Source organism: Octodon degus, unplaced genomic scaffold (assembly GCF_000260255.1).
Source record: "Octodon degus isolate 3935 unplaced genomic scaffold, OctDeg1.0 scaffold00079, whole genome shotgun sequence".
NCBI classification, from domain to species: domain Eukaryota; kingdom Metazoa; phylum Chordata; class Mammalia; order Rodentia; family Octodontidae; genus Octodon; species Octodon degus.
In genome coordinates, this window is record NW_004524655.1 from 9,109,890 (window position 1) to 9,127,820 (window position 17,931).

Genomic DNA, 17,931 nt, shown 5'->3' on the forward strand with positions numbered 1-17,931 from the left:
CAAAAAAAACCAAAACCCAAAAACCCCAAACAAACAACAACAAAAACAAGCAAACAAAAAAACAACTCGTGGTAGCCCAAGAAAGGAGAGATTGCCCAAGCAATCTCCAGGCCTTGAGGTAGGGATTGCTGGGCCCACCCTACAGGTGGGAACGAGGCTTGCAGCACTCGCTTGCCTGCCGCTGTCTCTATGGAAGCTGTGGCGGGAAGGGTGGAGGGAGCTTTTCCCTGTGGGTGGCCCCAGCCTCCAGCAGAGCAAGCAGCTCTCTGGCAGTGGTGAGGAATGTACACAGCCCCTTGCACCTCCCTGACACAAAACCAGTCTGCTGGCTGGGGACCCTAGGGCTCCAGCTGGGCCCCAGCTGGGGGATGGGATGCAGCCGGGAGGGTGGGGCGGGGCGAGGGTGAGTTGCTGTTCTCCACCCCCCTCTTCTCAGATGGAGCCCCCTAGCTTACCTCAGGTCAGGATGTTGGTGGTTGCCACTGATGAAGTGGAACCTGCAGGCAAGAGCCTCGCTCAGTGCCTCAGTTTCCACCTCGGAAAAGTGGGACTTGCAGGGTGGGCTTGGCCCCTTCCCCTAAGGGAGGTTCTTGGGTAGCAGCAAGAGCCTGCACTCACCGAGCACCTCCTGTCTGCACAGCCTGGTGCCCTGGGCTGGGGGGATCCGCGAGCCCACCAGACCAGTGTCTCGGGGAGTCTGTAGCCAGGACACGCAGTTATAAAGCCACAACCTGTGTACCTCACTTCACACTAGTGTGGCCCCGCCCTGAGTTGCTGCAGACCCTGGCCATCTGCTGACACCATTTTGTGAAGAAGGGACACTGAGGGGCCACTTGTTCAAGAGCCACCCCTGGGAGGATTTGAAACCAAACCCAGCTGGTCCTCCAGGGGAGCACAGAGAGCAGGACATGGTCTCAGAGAGCCAGAGTAGAAGGACCGGCGAGGCTGTGGAGAAGCCGGAAGCCGCATGTGCACTGCCAGAACTCGAGAGGCAGCAGCTGCTGTGGTGAAACTTGTCCGGCAGTTCCTCAAAATGTCAAACGTGGAGTGACCATATGACCCAGCACCCCCACATGGGAAAGAGCCAGGAGAGCTGCAAGCCCACATCCATACAAATGGAAACCTCCGTTGTACCAGGTGCTGTGGCACATGCCTGTAACCCCAGCATTTGGGGAAGTTGAGGCAGGAGGATCACAGGTTCAAGTCCCATCTGTGCAATTTAGTGAGATCTTGTCTCAAGTGTAAAAATAGAAGGGCTGGGGGTGTCCCTGGGTGATACAATCCAGTGGGACCACCACGGCATGTTTGGTCTGTCATTGTTCACCAAAACATTGTTATGCAGCACACAATGTACTCTCAGGGGAGCACGTTTCCCCTCAAGACCAACTTAGGGGCCGGGGAGATAGCTCAGTAGAATAAGTGATTGCTTGGCAAGCGTAAGGGCCTGAGTTCAATCCCTGGTTCCGCAAAAAAAAAAAAAAAAAAAAAAAAAAGACCAACTTCACATCCTCCTCAACCCAGAGCTCCCAGCTGTACCAAGTGTCTTCAGAATCCCCCCCAGGAGGACTAGAAGGCTGAGTAGGTCCAGGGTGCCACAGTCTTCCTCTTGAAGCCTGCCCTGGTGGACAGCGGGTGCATATGAAGTCACCAGCTGTTTCTGAGGAGGTGACAGATGAGCTGAGAGCCAAAGGGAAGGAAAGAAAGAGCAAGAGAGACAGACAGACAGACAGACAGACAGACAGACAAACAGACAAGCAGTGCAAAGGCCCTGAGGCAGGAGAGGAAGCAGCCTGGAAAGGCCGAGAGGCCACGGAGGTTACAATTCAGAGGTGCAGAGTTTAGAGGAAGTTTGCTTTGCTTTCTGCTACGCAGCTCAAATTCATAGTGATCCTCCCGGGGAGAGGACACAAACAGGTCAGGGACAAGAGGTTGGTTTGTATACCTTGGTCCTGCAAAGCCCTGGCCCTGGTCCCTAGGACTGGAGCCCCACCCAGCCCAGTCTGGCTTTCAATGAGGCTTTTCTGGAATTCTCCCTGGGGCGGAAACCTGAGGCCAGGTGGGAGGAAGCCCTTCTCCTCGGGTGACCGTTGCCATGGTGCAGCTGCTCTCCCAGGCTTCGCTTGGAGGCTGTGATTCCTTTCCTCCCCGCAGCCATCAGTGGCCTGTGGATACAGCCAAGCATCAGTTGGCCACGGTCACCTCAAAGATGACCTCCACAAGGTGGGGTGTCAGAGGACCTCAGGGCTTCCCAGCTGGGCTTCTGCATGGAATCGTAAGAGGTTAAACCAGTGCTTTCTGGAGAGAGGCCCATGCCTTTCACAGAGGTGGGGCACCTCCTGGCCAGGCTCCCACCCACCCCACTCAGTCTGGCCAAGAAGAGGCACAGACTGGTTTCAGGCAGGAGCAAGCACAGCCTCTTTTCTGAGTCACACAAGGGACCCCTGAGGTCCTGGCTGACAGTTTTTTCAACTGCGAATTAGCTCTATCACCTTCTACTCACCAGGGCTAATCCCTTCTGCCTTTAGGGCAGAAAGCAAACTTCCCTCTAAACTCTTTCTGAATTGTAACCTCCCTGGCAGTCTGCCCTGCCAGATGCTTCAGGGCCTTTGCACTGGCTGTTGCTTGTCTGTCTGTCTGTCTGTCTGTCTGTCTCTCTCTCTCTCTCTCTTTCCCTTTGGCTCTCAGCTCAGCTGTCACCCCCTCAGAGAGCTCCTCCCTGCACACCATCACCACCCTCACTCTGAATCACTGCACCACCATACTGTCCACCCCTTAGCCCTCCTTGCTGTCCGTCACCACCCACTTCACTCTCACGATTTATCATGGGGCTCACCAGGTGGGCCTTATGGGCTGGGACCCTTGTGTGGCTTCTTGCAGGATCCTCTGAGCCTAGCTCAGGGCCTTGCAGGCAGCGGGCGCTCAGCAAGCAGCCTGGAGGAGCCCGTCTTCCAGACGGTCCTCCCAGATCAAGGGCTGGTGAGGTGATCTATCAGCTGCCGGCTTCCAGGGCCCCTCAGGTGCTGCACTAAGTGCTTTGCTAAGTGGGTGCTCCCACTTGAGGCCACAGCAGACGTTAATTTTCCTGGATTAGGAATCCAAACCAGGGGCTGCCTGCCATCTGAAGAGGTGTCCATGGTGGCTTGCCAGAGCTGGCTGGAGGGAGCAAGCTAGGCTGGAATTTTTATTTTTATTCTTCTGTCTTTTTGAGACAGGGTCTCACTATGCAGCTCATGCTGTCCTTGAGCTCCCTTTGTAGCCTGGGCTGGTCTCAAACTTGCAATAATCCTCCTGCCTCCACCTCCCTACATCTGGGATCACTGATGTGTGCCACCTTTCCCAGCATTTTTATAATGAGGAAACTGAGGCTCAGGGGCACAAATGACTTGCCCAGAGTCACACAGAAGATGTGGAAGGAGCAAGGAATAGCAGCCAGGTTGCCTGACATTTCGGGGCTGTTTCTTGTTGCTAGCCTTTGACATCTGCTAAGCTGTATAACCTTGAGGGGGCACTGGAGGCTGAACTCATGGCCTTTGCACTGAGCTACAGCCCCAGCCCTATTTATTTTTTAATTTTTGAGACAGGCCCTAAGTTGCTAATTACCCCCGCGAGATCTTGAACTCACAGTCCTCCTGCTTCAGCCTCCAAATGCTGGGATTGCAGACCTGCATCACTGTACCCAGCTGGCACTAGTGTATTTATAAGAACTAGTAATGGCCAGGCAAGGTGGTATTGGCTTGAAATTCTAGCTATTCTAGAGGCTAAGACAGGAGAATTACAAGTTTAAGGTCAGCCTAACAAGACCATATTTCAAGGGGTCAAGGGAGATGGCTCACTAGAGTAAGTGCTTCCCTGGCAAGTGCAAGGGCCTGAGTTCAATCCCCAGTTCTCCCCCGCCCCCCCCCCCCAAAAAAAAAGTGTTTCGGGCTGGGGAGATGGGCCTGAGTTCAATCCCTGGTTCTGGAAAAAAAAAAAATCAAAATCAAAATTTAAAAGACAAAACTAAAAAGGCCAGGGATGTGGTTCAGATGCGCAGGCCAAGTGAGTGCAAACGACAGCATGCCTTGGTTCAACTACTGGAACTGCACATCCCTCTTAGGTCCCTGGAAGATGGTAGCATCAAATAAAATATCAATAAGGATGTGCTCTCAAACATCTTCCAGTGTGTCAGGTGCTTGACACACATTGTTCTATGCAATCCTGAAAGGTGGAGGTGTTCCTGTTCCAGTTCACAGATTCACAAACTGAGGCCCCTTGTTACAGAGGTGCACTGACTTGTCTGGGATCACAGCTGCAAAGTTTCTGAGTCTGGGCTTAAATCCCCAAATCATTAGATGGTAGCGCTGGTAAAGTGGCAATAGTCTCTTACGTGACAGGGCAAAGATGACTGCCACACGGAGGCTGGCCTGAAATCAAGATCTCAAGTACTCGGTAGAGGGACTTACATCTTTCCGGAGCACGCTGGAAGCGGGAGCCCCAGTCCTGTCCTCCCTCTTTGGGCTGGGAATGCAGGATCCTTGTGTGGGAGGTGCCGGCTGGCCGGGCTCGGGGCTCTGCGGTGCCGACAGCGCCACCTACCGGGCCTCGAGGGAGCTAAAGGCGCTCAGTGCGCAAGCCCTGGAGCTGTGGGGCGCGCCAAGAGCAGAGGGTGCAGGAGGGAGGCGGCAGTTCGCAAACCAGGGAAACGCATCCCCCAGCCAGCACTGACGGAGAGCGCAGCTCGGCATCCGGACAGCTTCATCGACACGGTGATCTGAATCTGTTGTATCCTCCCCGGCATGAAAGAAAAATGTGAGGCACAGAGAGGCAGAGTGATTTGCCCAAGGCGATTTCGCTAACACAGAGCAGGGCCAGGCTTCCAGACTCTGTAATGGTTAAGCCTCGTGGCAACCCTGTGAGGTAGGCACCGGCAAGACCTCCTTGTACAGAGAGAGAAACAGCTTCTGAAAGGTAAATCGCCCGCGCCTTGGTTGCTCTGCTGTAGCAGAGATACGTTACAACGGGATTGAGAGAGTGCCTAAAGGACTGAGTTTTCATTGATGGAAACAGAAGAATCAGTCCTGGCCAACTTTGGAGCTAATTTGGGCTTCTGTGTTATCAGTTAACCTGGGAGCATGCGGGCAGGAAGTGTGACTCACTTTCAAATTTGCAGTCAGAAGGAAAGTCTCAGTGCCACATGTGGCTGGGTCACCCTGGCCGAGTCCCATCCCCTAGGCGATGCCACGGCTTTGGGGGCACGGTTCCCTCAATTGGTAAGTGCGTCTCTGGATGCCCATGTCTTAGGTGATGATGAAATGTGTTAAAGCACGTTCTTTTACAGGCCCTCGTATACAGCAGGTGCCCAGTGTGTGCTCTCTTCCCTGCTCCAGGCAGCATCCCACTTTGACAAGAAATGGGAAGGCCCGGATGCAGATGTGCTGTTGGTCTTGTCTCTGGGACCAAAGCCCTAGAAATACCGGACCCCAGCAGGAGCAGCAGTGAGGAAGGCTGCCCTGGGAAAAATTCCTCCTCCCAAGAAGAAAGTGCCCTCCTGGCCTCATTGTATTGTGTTAGAGATCTGAAGAAAAGAGACAGTTATTTTAATTGCCAGCAGAACGTTGTATTTCTAGGAAACCCAAAGGGAAAACCCCTAGAAAGGGGCTGGTGAGATGGCTCAGTGGTCTAAAGCACCTACTTAGAACAAGCTTAGCAAAGCACAGGGACCATGGTTCAATCCCCCAGCACCACATGCCAGCCAGCCCCGCCCCCTGGTGGGCTGAGCTGGCCACACACACACACACACACACACACACACATAAAGAAAAAAAAAAAAAACCCTAGAAAGCAATTAGAGCTTAGGAAGAACAGTAGCATCCACAGGTTCAGTAATATTAGAAAACATAATGAAATCAAGAGACATGCACAAGACGCAGCTCAGGCTGCCAAGCCCTGGCTATGCCAGAGGGAGCTTTCCAAACTGGGTATCTGATCAGATGGTGCACCAGAGCCTGAAAGGTGTCCCATGATTCTCAACATCAAGTCCCACGCCAGCATCATGGGACACACACATGCACACACAACATTCCTCAAGATACCAGGCCTTTGTGGCTTGGAATGTCCTCTCCTCACGTCCTGATCTCCCGGGACACATGGCAAGCTCTGATTCCTAAAATGCATTCCACAGTGTGGCTTCCCATCTGTGGCCCAGGTCCCTTGAGGCCCTGACCACTCTGGTCCATCTTGCCCGCTGAGCCATTAGCTCCATGGGAGCAGGAATGAAGAGAAAGTCTTCTCTTTCACTTTAACCCCAGTTATAAGGGAAAGCATCAACCTTTGATAAACTGCAAATCATAATTGACCACAGGGTGGGGAAGGCAGCAGGGAGGGGTGGAGACTGAGGCAAAGTGAAAACTCCACACCCTTCCCCTTACCCTATCAAGGGGGCAATGTTTCTGCCAGGCAGCTTGGTTTTTCAAAAGAATCTGGAAACCCAAGATTTTTATGTGGAATTCTACAGTTTCTCCATGTGGCAACCAGTTCTATTTTTTAAAAGCATGGAGGCCAGAAAACAGGTCATTGGCAGCGGTTCTGTAAGTCTCCAACTGTAACCTGGGATACAGAAAATAAATGAAAGAACCAAGAACCAAAACGGCACACAGATGTGATTCCAAAATAGAGATTTATTTATTAAGGATCATTTAGTCTCTGCATAAAAACCATCAGTTGTTCCTCATTGGGTTTTTTTTTTTTTTTAATTAAACACACATCAAATCTTTTGGGGTGTGCCCTGGTATTTTTAAAAAAATACGCTCTTTAGCGCCAGGAAGGACCGTTAAGGCAGCAAGGTGGCTTCGTGAGTCTCTGCAACTGGAGGGCACGTTCCTCCCTCTTGAGAAATCTACTTGTTTCTTAGGTTGGAAGAGCTGTCCCTGAAGAAAACAGTTATGCAGAAGAATGTGGACACAGTCGTCCACGGTCAGTTGTTTGTGCCCAGTAGCTTGCAAAGAAATGGCCTCTTGGTCATCAAAGGCTTGCTGGTTGGTTTCTGCTATTTAAAAAAAAAAAAAGCTAAAAACAAAAGACGGTCTAGCCAAAGGCTGATGTTTTCTGATGACAGTACTGTGAGGTTGGGCTATGTAAGTCTGGTAGAACACATACCAGTTTACTTCTGTAAAGAATGTCACAGTAAGGATCCTGCAAAATTTTGAATCAGATTTTTCATGGTCCCTGAAATACCCAAAGCATCATTCAGCCAATTCCTCAGCGCAACAGATGCGCCCCGTCCGTCTGTCCGTCCAAATGACACGAAGTGTGTGCTGCTCCCCCAGGGCAGTGCTTCTTGGGCGTGGGGGGGGGGCAAAACCCTAGGAGTTGATTTATTAGAAATGTTAATTTTATTTATTTGTGTTTATGTTTCTGTGGCACCAGGGATCGGACCCAGGACCTCAGGCACACTAGCCATGTGGGGTATCACTGAGCCACGCCCCAAACTCTTTTGATTTTTGAGACCCGATCTTGCTGATTTGCCCCAGGCTGGGCTCAACGTTAGCATCTTCCCATCTGAAAAGATCCTGTGCAGCTGGGATCACAGCTGTGCGCCACCGAGCCAGGTTGGTTAATTGAGTCTTATCACACTGCAATGAAGATGTACAGTAGTCTGTGTTGTTGTCAAAGTCAAACCTAGAAGAAGATCGTTATTTATTGCTCCATTAGAATGAACCCCCCCCCCCAAAAAAAAAGACTTAAAAAATCCCCAGGACTGTCCCCTGCAGCCCAGGCTGGCCTGCGGGCTGTGGGCTTGGTTCACAGTGCTGCGGCTTTGCTCCCTTCTGCCGGCGGCCCCACGTAGGTGCTGCCTACACCTTGTAGTTGAGCTCCGCGTTCATCTTGGTGTACATCTCATAGATGACGTCGATGGTGGCCGTGTAGTTGACCAGGAAGAGGCGGATCTTCTCCAGGCACTCCTCCTCCGTCACATTCTGCCCCTTGGACAGTGCTTTCAGGAAGTCGGATTTGTAGGGAGCCGCGTAGAGTGCTGCCTTGAGGTGGGTGAGAGGGGAGGAGGGGTGGCCATAAGCAGGGAGACATGCGTGGGGTGGGGGTGGGGTGGGGTGGTGGTGATGGTGGTGTATATCCTTCCCCAGGGTCTGTGTGGGCCCAACTCTGCCATCGGTGGTAGGGGAAGGGGAAGGAAAAGGAAAGGAAGACATGCTATCCCTTCTACCCCACAGGGCCCACGGGAAGGACACCAGCGTGGTGTCATCTCCAGCTTGGACCTCTGCCCTCTGCGCTCCCTTATCTGGAAGCCAACTTTCTGAGTTGGGAGACGGCTGCTAGGCCATGCTGTGGCTGGCCTGCCTGCCTGCCTGCCTTCCTTCCTTCCTTTTCTTTTCCTGGGCCCTGTGGCTGGCCTTTTCTTTGTGCTTACAGGGTAACACTTCCCTAAATTTCAGGGCTTCCCTGACAGCTGAAAGTACAGAGGCTCAGTTCACCGAACTGTAGAGCCAGGCTACAGCTGCGACAGCATGGGGAAAATATAAACAGCACTGTCGTTGATCATGAAAGAGGTAATAGATTTATTTTACTGAGTGTAAACTATGTGCCAAGAAAATTATACGGATTGGCTCATTTAATCTTCACAGTGGAGAAGACACTCTCTCAGGCTTTCACAGAGAGCACATTGGCCAAGCAATGGCTGTGACTCATCCACATGGCTGACACTGACAAAGGTTCTACAATCTGAGGTACAGGATCTCAAGACAAATCCTGAGGGCATTTCACTGACCTTCTCAAACCAAAAAGCTACAACTCTTGTTGCATAGGTCCTGCTTTACCTTGGTCTTAACCATCCAGTAGAAAAGTATGAAGACAAAATATAGGAAGTAAAGCCATGTTGTTATGTTGAGCTGTGGGGGACTCAGGTCAATAATTTCTGACATTGCCAGTTAAACAGAAGACCCAATGCTATTATGGGCTACTGGACTCTTTTAGAATATTTTGCTGAGTTTACACACCTATAATATTCAACAACGGAACTTAAAAAATTGGGGTATAACTATGAATGTCCATTTTGTATCTGTGTATTCAAAGTGGTTGGGATAGATATATAGTTGCATTCTCTTAATGAATAGAATGATTTTTTCTAATGGTGTTTGTAAGTAGGATCACAAGTCTGCATCTTGTACAGCAATTAACCACTAAGAAGAATATATGCAGTGTATTATTTGTTGAAACTGTACTTTTGATTTGATTTGAAACTGTCTCATTGCTATATGTTTATCAATAAAACTTTGAAAAGAAAAAAAATCTTCACAATGATCCATGTTTTATACCCATTTGAAAGATAAGAACACTATGGCTTGGGAAGGTATGGTCCCAGCCCCCCACCATCTGACTCTCTTTCTCTCTCTCTTCCTGCTTTTGAGATAAGGTCCTACTGTGTTACTACAGTGCCCAGCCCAAGCTCTTGGGCTTCAGTGCTCCTCCTGGTTCAGCCTCCCGAGTAGCTGGGACTAGAGGCACAGAGGACTCGGGCTAAGCCAGGCCTCCCTGGTTCACGCTGTGGAACCTTGACTTTGCCATTCTGTGCGAGTCTGTGCAGTGGGGTAGGCACAGCGCCACCTCGTGGAGCACTGCTGAAGATCATGGCTCACGGGGAGCTGCCCTGTGCCAGGCCCACAGGATGCCTCACTGGGCTCCGGGAAGACAGGGATCTTGGGGCTGTGCCAGAGCATGTGGCTCAAAGGCGTCTGTGTTCCTGCCCCATGTCCAGCTCTTGCTGCCTGGACCCAGCCTGGCTTCCAACCTGGGCTCCTGAGGAAAAGAGAAGCCACGGAAGCCTAGTTCTTGGGACACACAGGCTCTGTGGGCTGGCACAGCACACGGGGCAGCAAGAGACAGGCGCACCCTGAAGGCCCTTGCACACCTGTCAGCCAGCTTCTCAGCCTGGTGACCTAGAGACCCCCGGCTAACCAGGGCAAAGCCCAGTGTCCAGGAACTCTGGCCAATGTTACCCTAACTCAGACCACAAGGGCCTGAACGCCTCAGGCCTCTCCCCTTTAAGCACATGCCTCCATGGGAGCAAAGCCCTTCCTCTCCTCTCTGCCTGGTGGGAGAGTCCAGGAGGCTTGGGAGGGGCCAAGGAGGCCAGCCCCCCACCCACTTGCAGGCCCAAGGGGGTTTGTCCCAGGTACTTCCTTTCCCTCTCTAGTTTCTTTGTAATACTGGAGAATGAACCCAAGGCCTTTGAACTACCGCTGTATCTACAGCTCGTTTCCCGCCTCCTTCTGGAGAGAGGGTCTCACTAAGGCGCTAAATTTCCCAGACTGGGCTTCAACTTGTGATCCTCCTGCCTCAGCCTCCAGCTGCTAGTCAGGGCACGCAGGCTGGGGCACACAGAGAGGCCCCAGCGATCATCTGCAGTAATGGCCACCATGCCATACCCCAGGGCTAGCCACATGAGGGCCCTCAGCACACCAGTACCAGCCTTGCCCTCCAAGGACAGGGGCTGTTCCCAAATCCAGAGGCAAATACAGGCCTCAAAGATACAGCTAAAGACATGGGGCAGCCAAACAGCCAGGTATAGTGGCGCACACCTCTAGTCTCACACTCAGGAAGCTGAGGCAGGAGGATTGCTGAGTTTGAGGCTAATATGGGGTACAAGATGAGTTCAAAGATGGCTGGAACTACACAGTAAGACCCTGTTTCAAAAAAAAAAAAAAAAAAAAACCCACACAGCTGGTTACACAGTGAGACCCTGTCTCAGAAACCCAAAGGGGGGAGGGGGAAGACTGGGAGAGCAGGAAACGGTATCTGCAAGCCTGTGGTCTTGGCCTGGGGACAGAATGGGGCATCCTGGTCCCCTGGGGCTGGCTCACATGGAAGATCTTCTGCACAATCCAGCCATGGTACTTCTTGAGGGCCATCTCGTAGGCCTTGGTGGCGTTGACGCGGATGAGGTTGGGGTGGTTCTCGTCCCGCTCGCCGTCACAGATGCTCTGGAGGAAGATCTGGATGAAGCGTAGGCCCCTGTGGACACAGTGGGAGGGTGTTTAGGGCCCTTGTCCACAAGCCAGGGAGGCCCCTGCCGGCTGGGAGGGAAGTACGTGCCACAAGTTGGAAGGACGCTGGCACAAAAGGGAGTCCTAGCCCTCGACTGCTTGCTTGGACGCCTGCTGCGTATCAGGCATATGACCACTGGGCTCAGCTCAACAACCGCAGGTTCCCTCCTTCCACCACAGCCAGTGCTGGCGCTGACAGTGGTCCCCGCTAGGGCAGGGTCTAGGCCTGTCTGGCCTATTTCTGTGGCCTTATACCCTCTCACAGGCTGGCATGTGGCAGGTGGCCATCAGGGTTGGGGGGAGTGAGGCCCCAGCACTGGCCCATGCAGGCTCCCAGTCCAGGGACATCGGCACAGTGAACAGCCTGGCCCAGGGCCCACCCAGGCTCCTCACTGCCACCTTGCTATTGCCAGGTCTTTCTAAACCTGCTACATTACCCCGTCTGCCCCAAACCATGGTCTGTAATTCCAGTGGCCACTCCAAGAGCCAGGAGAAGAAGGTAGGAATGGCAAGGAGTACAAATAAAAATGAGGGCCGGGGGGATGGCTCAGTGGAATAAGCGCTTCCTTGGCAAGTGCGAGGGCCTGAGTTCAATCCCCGGTTCCAAAAAAAAAAAAAAAAGTCCAACGAGTGCTCACAGCAGTGTTCCCAGCCCACGGGATGCGAGTGGGCAAACGCCACAGAGCTCTTCAAGATGCTGTATTTCTAGCCAGGCATGGAGCACATACCTGTAATCTCAGCCAGGGCTACATAGTGAGACCCTGTCTCAAAAAACCAAGTAACTCTGTATTTCTGTCAAGAAACTGTCATAATACACCCTATTGTATACATAATATATAAATCTGCCCCCAAGAGGATACCTCTGGGCAATACACAACCTGTGCTTACATGACTTGGCCCTCAGACTTTTCGCAGCCAGTGACTAGCAAGGTACCAGAGGACATCTGAGCCCAGGCTGGCAGGGGCAAGGACTGCTTCCCTCCTCCAGTTTGGGGGAACCTCTAGGCCCCACCCCCCAAGCCCATCACCTTTTCAACCACATCAATGCCAGCGTGGCCCCCACTTTGGGCCACTCTGCTCCGTACATTTCCTTCTCCACCTCCAGGATGTTCTGCAGGGTCCGGAACTTGGCTGGGTTGGTGTCATACACGGCTTTGATTTTCTGAAATGCAGCACACAGGGATTTCCCCTTGGAAAGGCTGCCCTGACAGACAGCACCCCCATATCAGAGGGGGAGCAACCATAGGCACCTCCTCCGCCTTCCCACCTGCTGGGAGCAACAGGGACACGGAGCTGTCCTCACAGGAACTGCCCTGTGTTTGTGTTTATTGAGTGCTTCCCGTGAGCCAGAGAGCTTTGGGGGTGCTGCTTATAGGATGCTCATGGCTACCTGAGTGTTGCTCTGTTGTACCAAATCTACAGATAAGGCCACTGAGGCTCAGACGGGGCAGTGAGGTGTCCAAGGCCACACAGCAGGTGCAGGTGGTAGTGGGCCCCAACTCAGCTGGCTTGAGAGTGCATATCCTCCAGCCACTGGTGACAATGCCGTGGGCAGAAGGCCCCTGAGGTTCTGCTTTCAGGGATGAGTGAAATCTTGCATGCAAGGACTCCAAGATCACCTGAGGATCCACGGAAGTCCAAGCTCAACGGCCTCTGATGGGCCTAGATGGTCCTGGGTGTGAATCCCAGCTCGGCCACTTTCTTGCTGTGGCCCTGAGCTAAGGGGACCCCCTGCAATGAAGCACATGGGGACAACAGAACCAGCCTCCCAGGGCTGCTGGGATGTAGATGGGAGACTGCGTGGTGGGTTCCAAGGCCTGGGTGGGCCTTGGGCAGATCCTCAAACAAGGGCAATAGCATAGGGAACTCCAGGAACTCAGGAGAAGCGAGTCAAGCCACGACCACTCATGGAATTGGAGGGGGGGGGGGCGGGGTACTGTTTTGTACTACTGGAGACCAAACCCCAGACTTTCTACTGAGCTACATCCCCAGCCCTTTCTATTTTTATTTTGAAACAGGGTCTCATATCTGAGCTCAGCTCAAACTTGCGATCCTCTGGCCTCAGCCTCCTGGAGTGCTGGAATCCCAGGTGTGTACTTCTCCTTGGGTGGAGGTGGAGGTGGATAGCAGGCAGGCAGGCCCTTCTCAGGGTCCAGCACTAAGGCTCTGGCCCCACCCGGGCTGCACCTGATGGCTGCAGGAGAAGTATAGCCCGGGGCCCAGCCTGTTTCCCTACGCCTGTGCTTCCTCCTTCTTCTCTCGGGCTGGGAGTTTGTGGCTGCTGGGCCAATTACTCACCGTGATGTTGCCGCTTATGTCTGACTTGATGGGCATGAACACTGGGGAGCCGAGGCAATCTGGGGACAAAATGACAAGAGGGAGTTAGGTTCCCCTCCAGGGGAACAAGACAACCAAGAGCCACTGAGGTCTGGGGACTTGAGGGGAGGAACACGGGCATGTTTAGCAGCACGCAGTGTATTACAGGTGCTGAGAAGGCTCTGAAGGCCGGCAAATTTGGGGAGTGCTGGGTTCTAGGTGAAACTGAGGGTCTGCAGGACTCATCAGAGCTTTTAACTCTAAATGGAATATCTAAGAGAAAAACCTTTGTCTACACCTCTTTCGCTAGAGCATAACTGAACCTTCTACAGTGACGGTATGGCGCCCAAGTGATAGGCAGTGCTTGCAGGCTGGGCTGGTGTCATCCACGGCTTTGATTTTCTGAAATGCAGCACACAGGGTTTTCCCCTTGGAAAGGCTGTCCCGCCAGACAGTGCCCCCCACCCATACCAGTGGGATGGGGGAAAGCAACCACGGGCACCTCCTCCGCCTTCCCACCTGCCGGGAGGGAGCCGTAGGGACAGAGTTGTCCTCACAGGAACTGCCCTGTGTTCACATTTGTTGAATCTGCTTTCAGCTCTCTGAGCCTCATATTCCCAGCTAGTAAATGGGACAACAAAACCCATCATGGAGATACGATGAGGACCAAGCACATGGCACCAGGTGAAGCTCCCCGCAAAGGACTAGGGACAGTGAAGGACACCTGTGCGGTTCTGCAGGCCCTCACCCTGGGACCCACAGGGACAGCTAGCACCCTACCCCTCTTCAGCAACCTTGCTGGGTCCAGAGAGGCGGATTCACTAAACCAGACACAGAGCCCAGGGCCAAGGACCTCAGGGTGGGCCAGAGGCTGATGTCAACCCATAGGAGGGCCTGCCCAGGAGGCCTGGAGCTCTGGGGCAGCTCTGGGCACGCAGGGAATTCTGCAGGCTGGGTTCCGGCTGGGGGAGTGGGCACAGCTGACCAGAGTCGGGAACGTGCCAACCGCCTCTGTGCAACAGGTGCAGGGGGTGAGCACGAGACCCTTACACCAACCCACCCCAGGCACGGGGGAAGGAGGCGGGCGGGGGAGGCAGGTGGGCCGAGCCAGGGCCCAGCCACAGCGTGCTGGCGGCTCAGCTCGGTCTGTATGCCTCAGTCTCCTCGCGTGCCCAATGGAGCAGCAACAGGACTCAGTTCATAAGGATGTCACAGCAATTAAAGACAGTGCACCAGACTGGGGGTGGAGCTCAGTGGTCAAGCTCGTGCTCAGTATGCACCAGGCCCTGGGCTCAATTCTCAACACTGCCAAAAAGAAATGAGAAAGAAAGCAGTGCGTGCGACCCACATGGCAGAACACCTGGGCAAGGTGAGCGCTCGGCAGTTGGGCCTCAGTCATTTATTTGGTTGACTTCATACCATTTCCAGGGTTGGGCTCCACTGCCCAGGCAATATCCCATGAGCCTCTGTTGCCTGGGAATCATCCTCGACCTGTGGCCCCGGCCATTCCACTCTCCCGTCCCTCCTCCCCACTGCGGCTTCTGGTGCATTCCTCTTGGCGGAGCCACAGGCTGCTCCTCTGGGCCAGCGAGCCTCCCCCAAGGGCCAGGCCCGACCTTCTCTCCCACAGCCACTTGCTCCAGAAAGGTGCTAGGCAGGGGTCCGGGCCACCTGCCCTGCCTACCCCTGGACACTGTGGCTCTCAGCGAGGCCTGCAGAGGACATCAGTGCAGCTACGGCTCCATCCACCCTTAGCCTTGCCCGATGTGTCTTGGACATCCTGGCCAGTCAGTCCTGTCAGCTGTCAGCCCCTACAAAGCCACTCAGGGCGAACTGTGGTTGTCCTTAGTGCTGAGGGCTGACCTTCAACCACACCCTCCAAACAAGAAAGGCAGGGCTAGGAGTTGGTGACAGATCCTGGGCAACCACGGAGTGCTACCATTCAATTTGACTCGGCCACTCAATTTGCTTTTTGCTTTTTTTCCTAGTATTATGGATTTAACCCCGGGATGCCCCAGCACTGAGTTACCTCCCCAACCCTTTTTTTTTTTTTTTTTTTTGGACCGGGGATTGAACTCAGACCCTTACACTTGCCAGGCAAGCGCTTATTCTACTGAGCCATCTCCCCGGCCCCCCTTTTTATTTTTTGAGACAGGATCTGGCTAAAGTGCCCTGGTTAGCCTTGCAATCCTCCCGTCTCAGCTTGCAGAGGAGTTGGGGTTATAGGCCTGTGTCACTCCTGGCTTGGATGTGTGTGTTAGAGATGCATGCAAAAACGTTACTGGGCTTCCTTGCTCTGAACCCGGTTGTGGTGGCAGGAGAAAGGCTTTTTGTTTTGGGCTCTCCTGACAGTGCGCTCCGAGGGTCATGAGGTTGCCACGGTCAGCAGTCACCAGGCCCCAACAGCAGTGCTTATTGTGTGCTGGGGCCACCGCACAGGGTGGTGGCGTCTGCTCAGCTGCAGGGGAAGAATGCACTGGCTGGGGCTGGGAGTGCAGGCCCAGGAATGGGCATTCCCATTACACCCGAAGGGTGTGTCCCAGGCAAGGACGGTGAACCAGGAGCTCTGGGGAAGGGCGCTGCCTAAGATTAGTAGAGAGGCAGCCTAGTGCTCTCAAGCCGGCTGGACCTGGGGTCAAACGCTGGCATTGGTGTGACTTTGGCCAAGTGACTTAATGACTTGGGATCAGGTCCTTCTTTGGAATGCTCCAGGCATAGGTAGGCCAAGGCCTGCCTCAGTATCATCCGCTGCAGGCTCTCGGCCTGTCTGTTCACGGCACAGTCGTAGGACACCAAGTCCAAGAGATGCCAACGGGACTTGCCCAAGGTCACAGAATGAGAGCTGGGAACTGGGAACCAATCACAAAGCTAAGGCTGGTTCTACCACACCCTAGCCGTTCTTTCTAGAATGTTCCTGTCATGGGCACTCACGGAAAACTCTGACAGTAAAACCAGAGTGTGATTTTTAATTCCCAAGCATGCTGTGGCCTTTCTAACACTTTATACTTAAACTTGTCCTGCTCTCAGACAGTGTGACAAGTTTCTACCAGGTTATTCAGTCTTAGTTTTTCTTCAGATGGCATCTTGCCCTGAAATTGCCTTTCTTGTTTTACCAGTTTTGCAGTTACCCTAAACCTGTTTTGTCTTAATTGTTGTCAGCAAACAGGCTACTTAATATGCCAGCAGAACCTTCCTGCCTAGGGGGAGGGAGGGAGCTTGGGTGGCTTTCTAGTTCATCGCCTACCTCCAGAGGAAAAAAACAAAAATCAGATACAATCCTACCATCTTCATAAAACCTTGGGCACAGATTCTAAATATAGTAAAGCCTGGGTTATCTAGGATACCTGACAAATTCCCCCTTTGTTTAGGGGAGAAAATTTGTTTCTAAGCAAACTATCAGAACACACAAGGAAAAGACCAATACTTCTCAATTATAAAACCAGAAACTTCCTATACAGAAGAAGGAAAAAATCCTACTATCAAAACCAAACAACAAAGCCGGGTGTGGTGCTGCAGGCCTGTAATCCTAGCACTACGGAGGCTGAGGCAGGGGAATCCTTGTGAGTTCAAGACCAGCCTGGGCTGCAAAGTGAGCTCAAGGCCAACCTGAACTGCATAGCGAGATCCTGCCTCAAAAAGACAACAAAAAAAGCTTTCATCCCTAATATGTAAAATTTCTTACAAAGTCAATAAAAGAACCCCAACCCTATAAGACAATGGACAATTCACAGAATAAAAAGATACTTAAAGATGCTGAATAAAAAGATACTTAATCTTAAGAAAATAAAATTAAAACAAGGAACTATTTTCTATTTACCAAATAACTTTATGACTGTACCAACTTCCCCTAAATCAAAATTTAGGATGAAATTCATCAAAATGTAACACGAATGTCCCTGCTTCCACACAAGAAGCCATTTGTACCTTTCTAAACAGGGCCATCATCAGAAACATGAATTACGGTGCCATGTGGAGTGGCATGTACCTGCAGTTTGGGTTACTTGAGAGGCTGAGGCAGGAGGATCAAAAGTTCAAGGCCCAGCCGCCTGGGCAACTTAGTGAGCTGCCATATCAAAAAGAGCACTCCTCCTGCTGGTTGGGGGTTACTCCTTTCTGCTCTGTCCGTGGTGCTTTGATAGATAATTAAAAGCCCAGTGGCCAAGCATTCCAGAGCCACCTTCAACACAGAAGGAGACAAGCACCACGCCAGGGATTCTTGTGTGACCACTACGGATGGACAGGGGCACCTCACGCTCCGGGCTAAAGCTCATGCTTCAGTTCGGGTGGTGGCGCTGCCCAGGAGGGGCCCTGTAGGCCACAGGAGCAGTTTCCCATTAGCTACCCAGAGGCGGACGCACTTCCTATTTTTGAGCCCTCGCAGTAAGAGGGCACTCGCTGGCTCAGCGCTCTGAGGGGGACCACAGCACGGCGGGATGGACACAGCTCAGTGGTTACAGCGCTTGCTTGGAACACAGAGGCCACGGTTCCAACCCCGGCACCGCGGACAACCGTAGCACTTATCTGGAAATTTCCAGGCTGCCCCACAGTGCTTTGATCCCTTTTTTTTTTTTTTTTTTTT

General features: G+C 52.7%; 1 protein-coding gene across 1 annotated transcript in view; it reads right to left on the bottom strand.

Annotated features, from left to right (window-relative positions):
- Nucleotides 1–6,638: 6,638 nt before the first annotated feature.
- Nucleotides 6,639–17,931, bottom strand: part of Gltp (glycolipid transfer protein) — a 21,404-nt gene continuing 10,111 nt past the window's right edge. The window contains exons 2-5 of the mRNA XM_004636297.2: nucleotides 13,335–13,393; nucleotides 12,065–12,198; nucleotides 10,854–11,004; nucleotides 6,639–8,015 (exon numbers count right to left, since the gene is read on the bottom strand). Coding sequence (XP_004636354.1) covers nucleotides 7,833–8,015; nucleotides 10,854–11,004; nucleotides 12,065–12,198; nucleotides 13,335–13,393 — 527 coding nt within the window. The 3' untranslated portion in view covers nucleotides 6,639–7,832. The remainder of the gene's footprint in view (nucleotides 8,016–10,853; nucleotides 11,005–12,064; nucleotides 12,199–13,334; nucleotides 13,394–17,931) is intronic.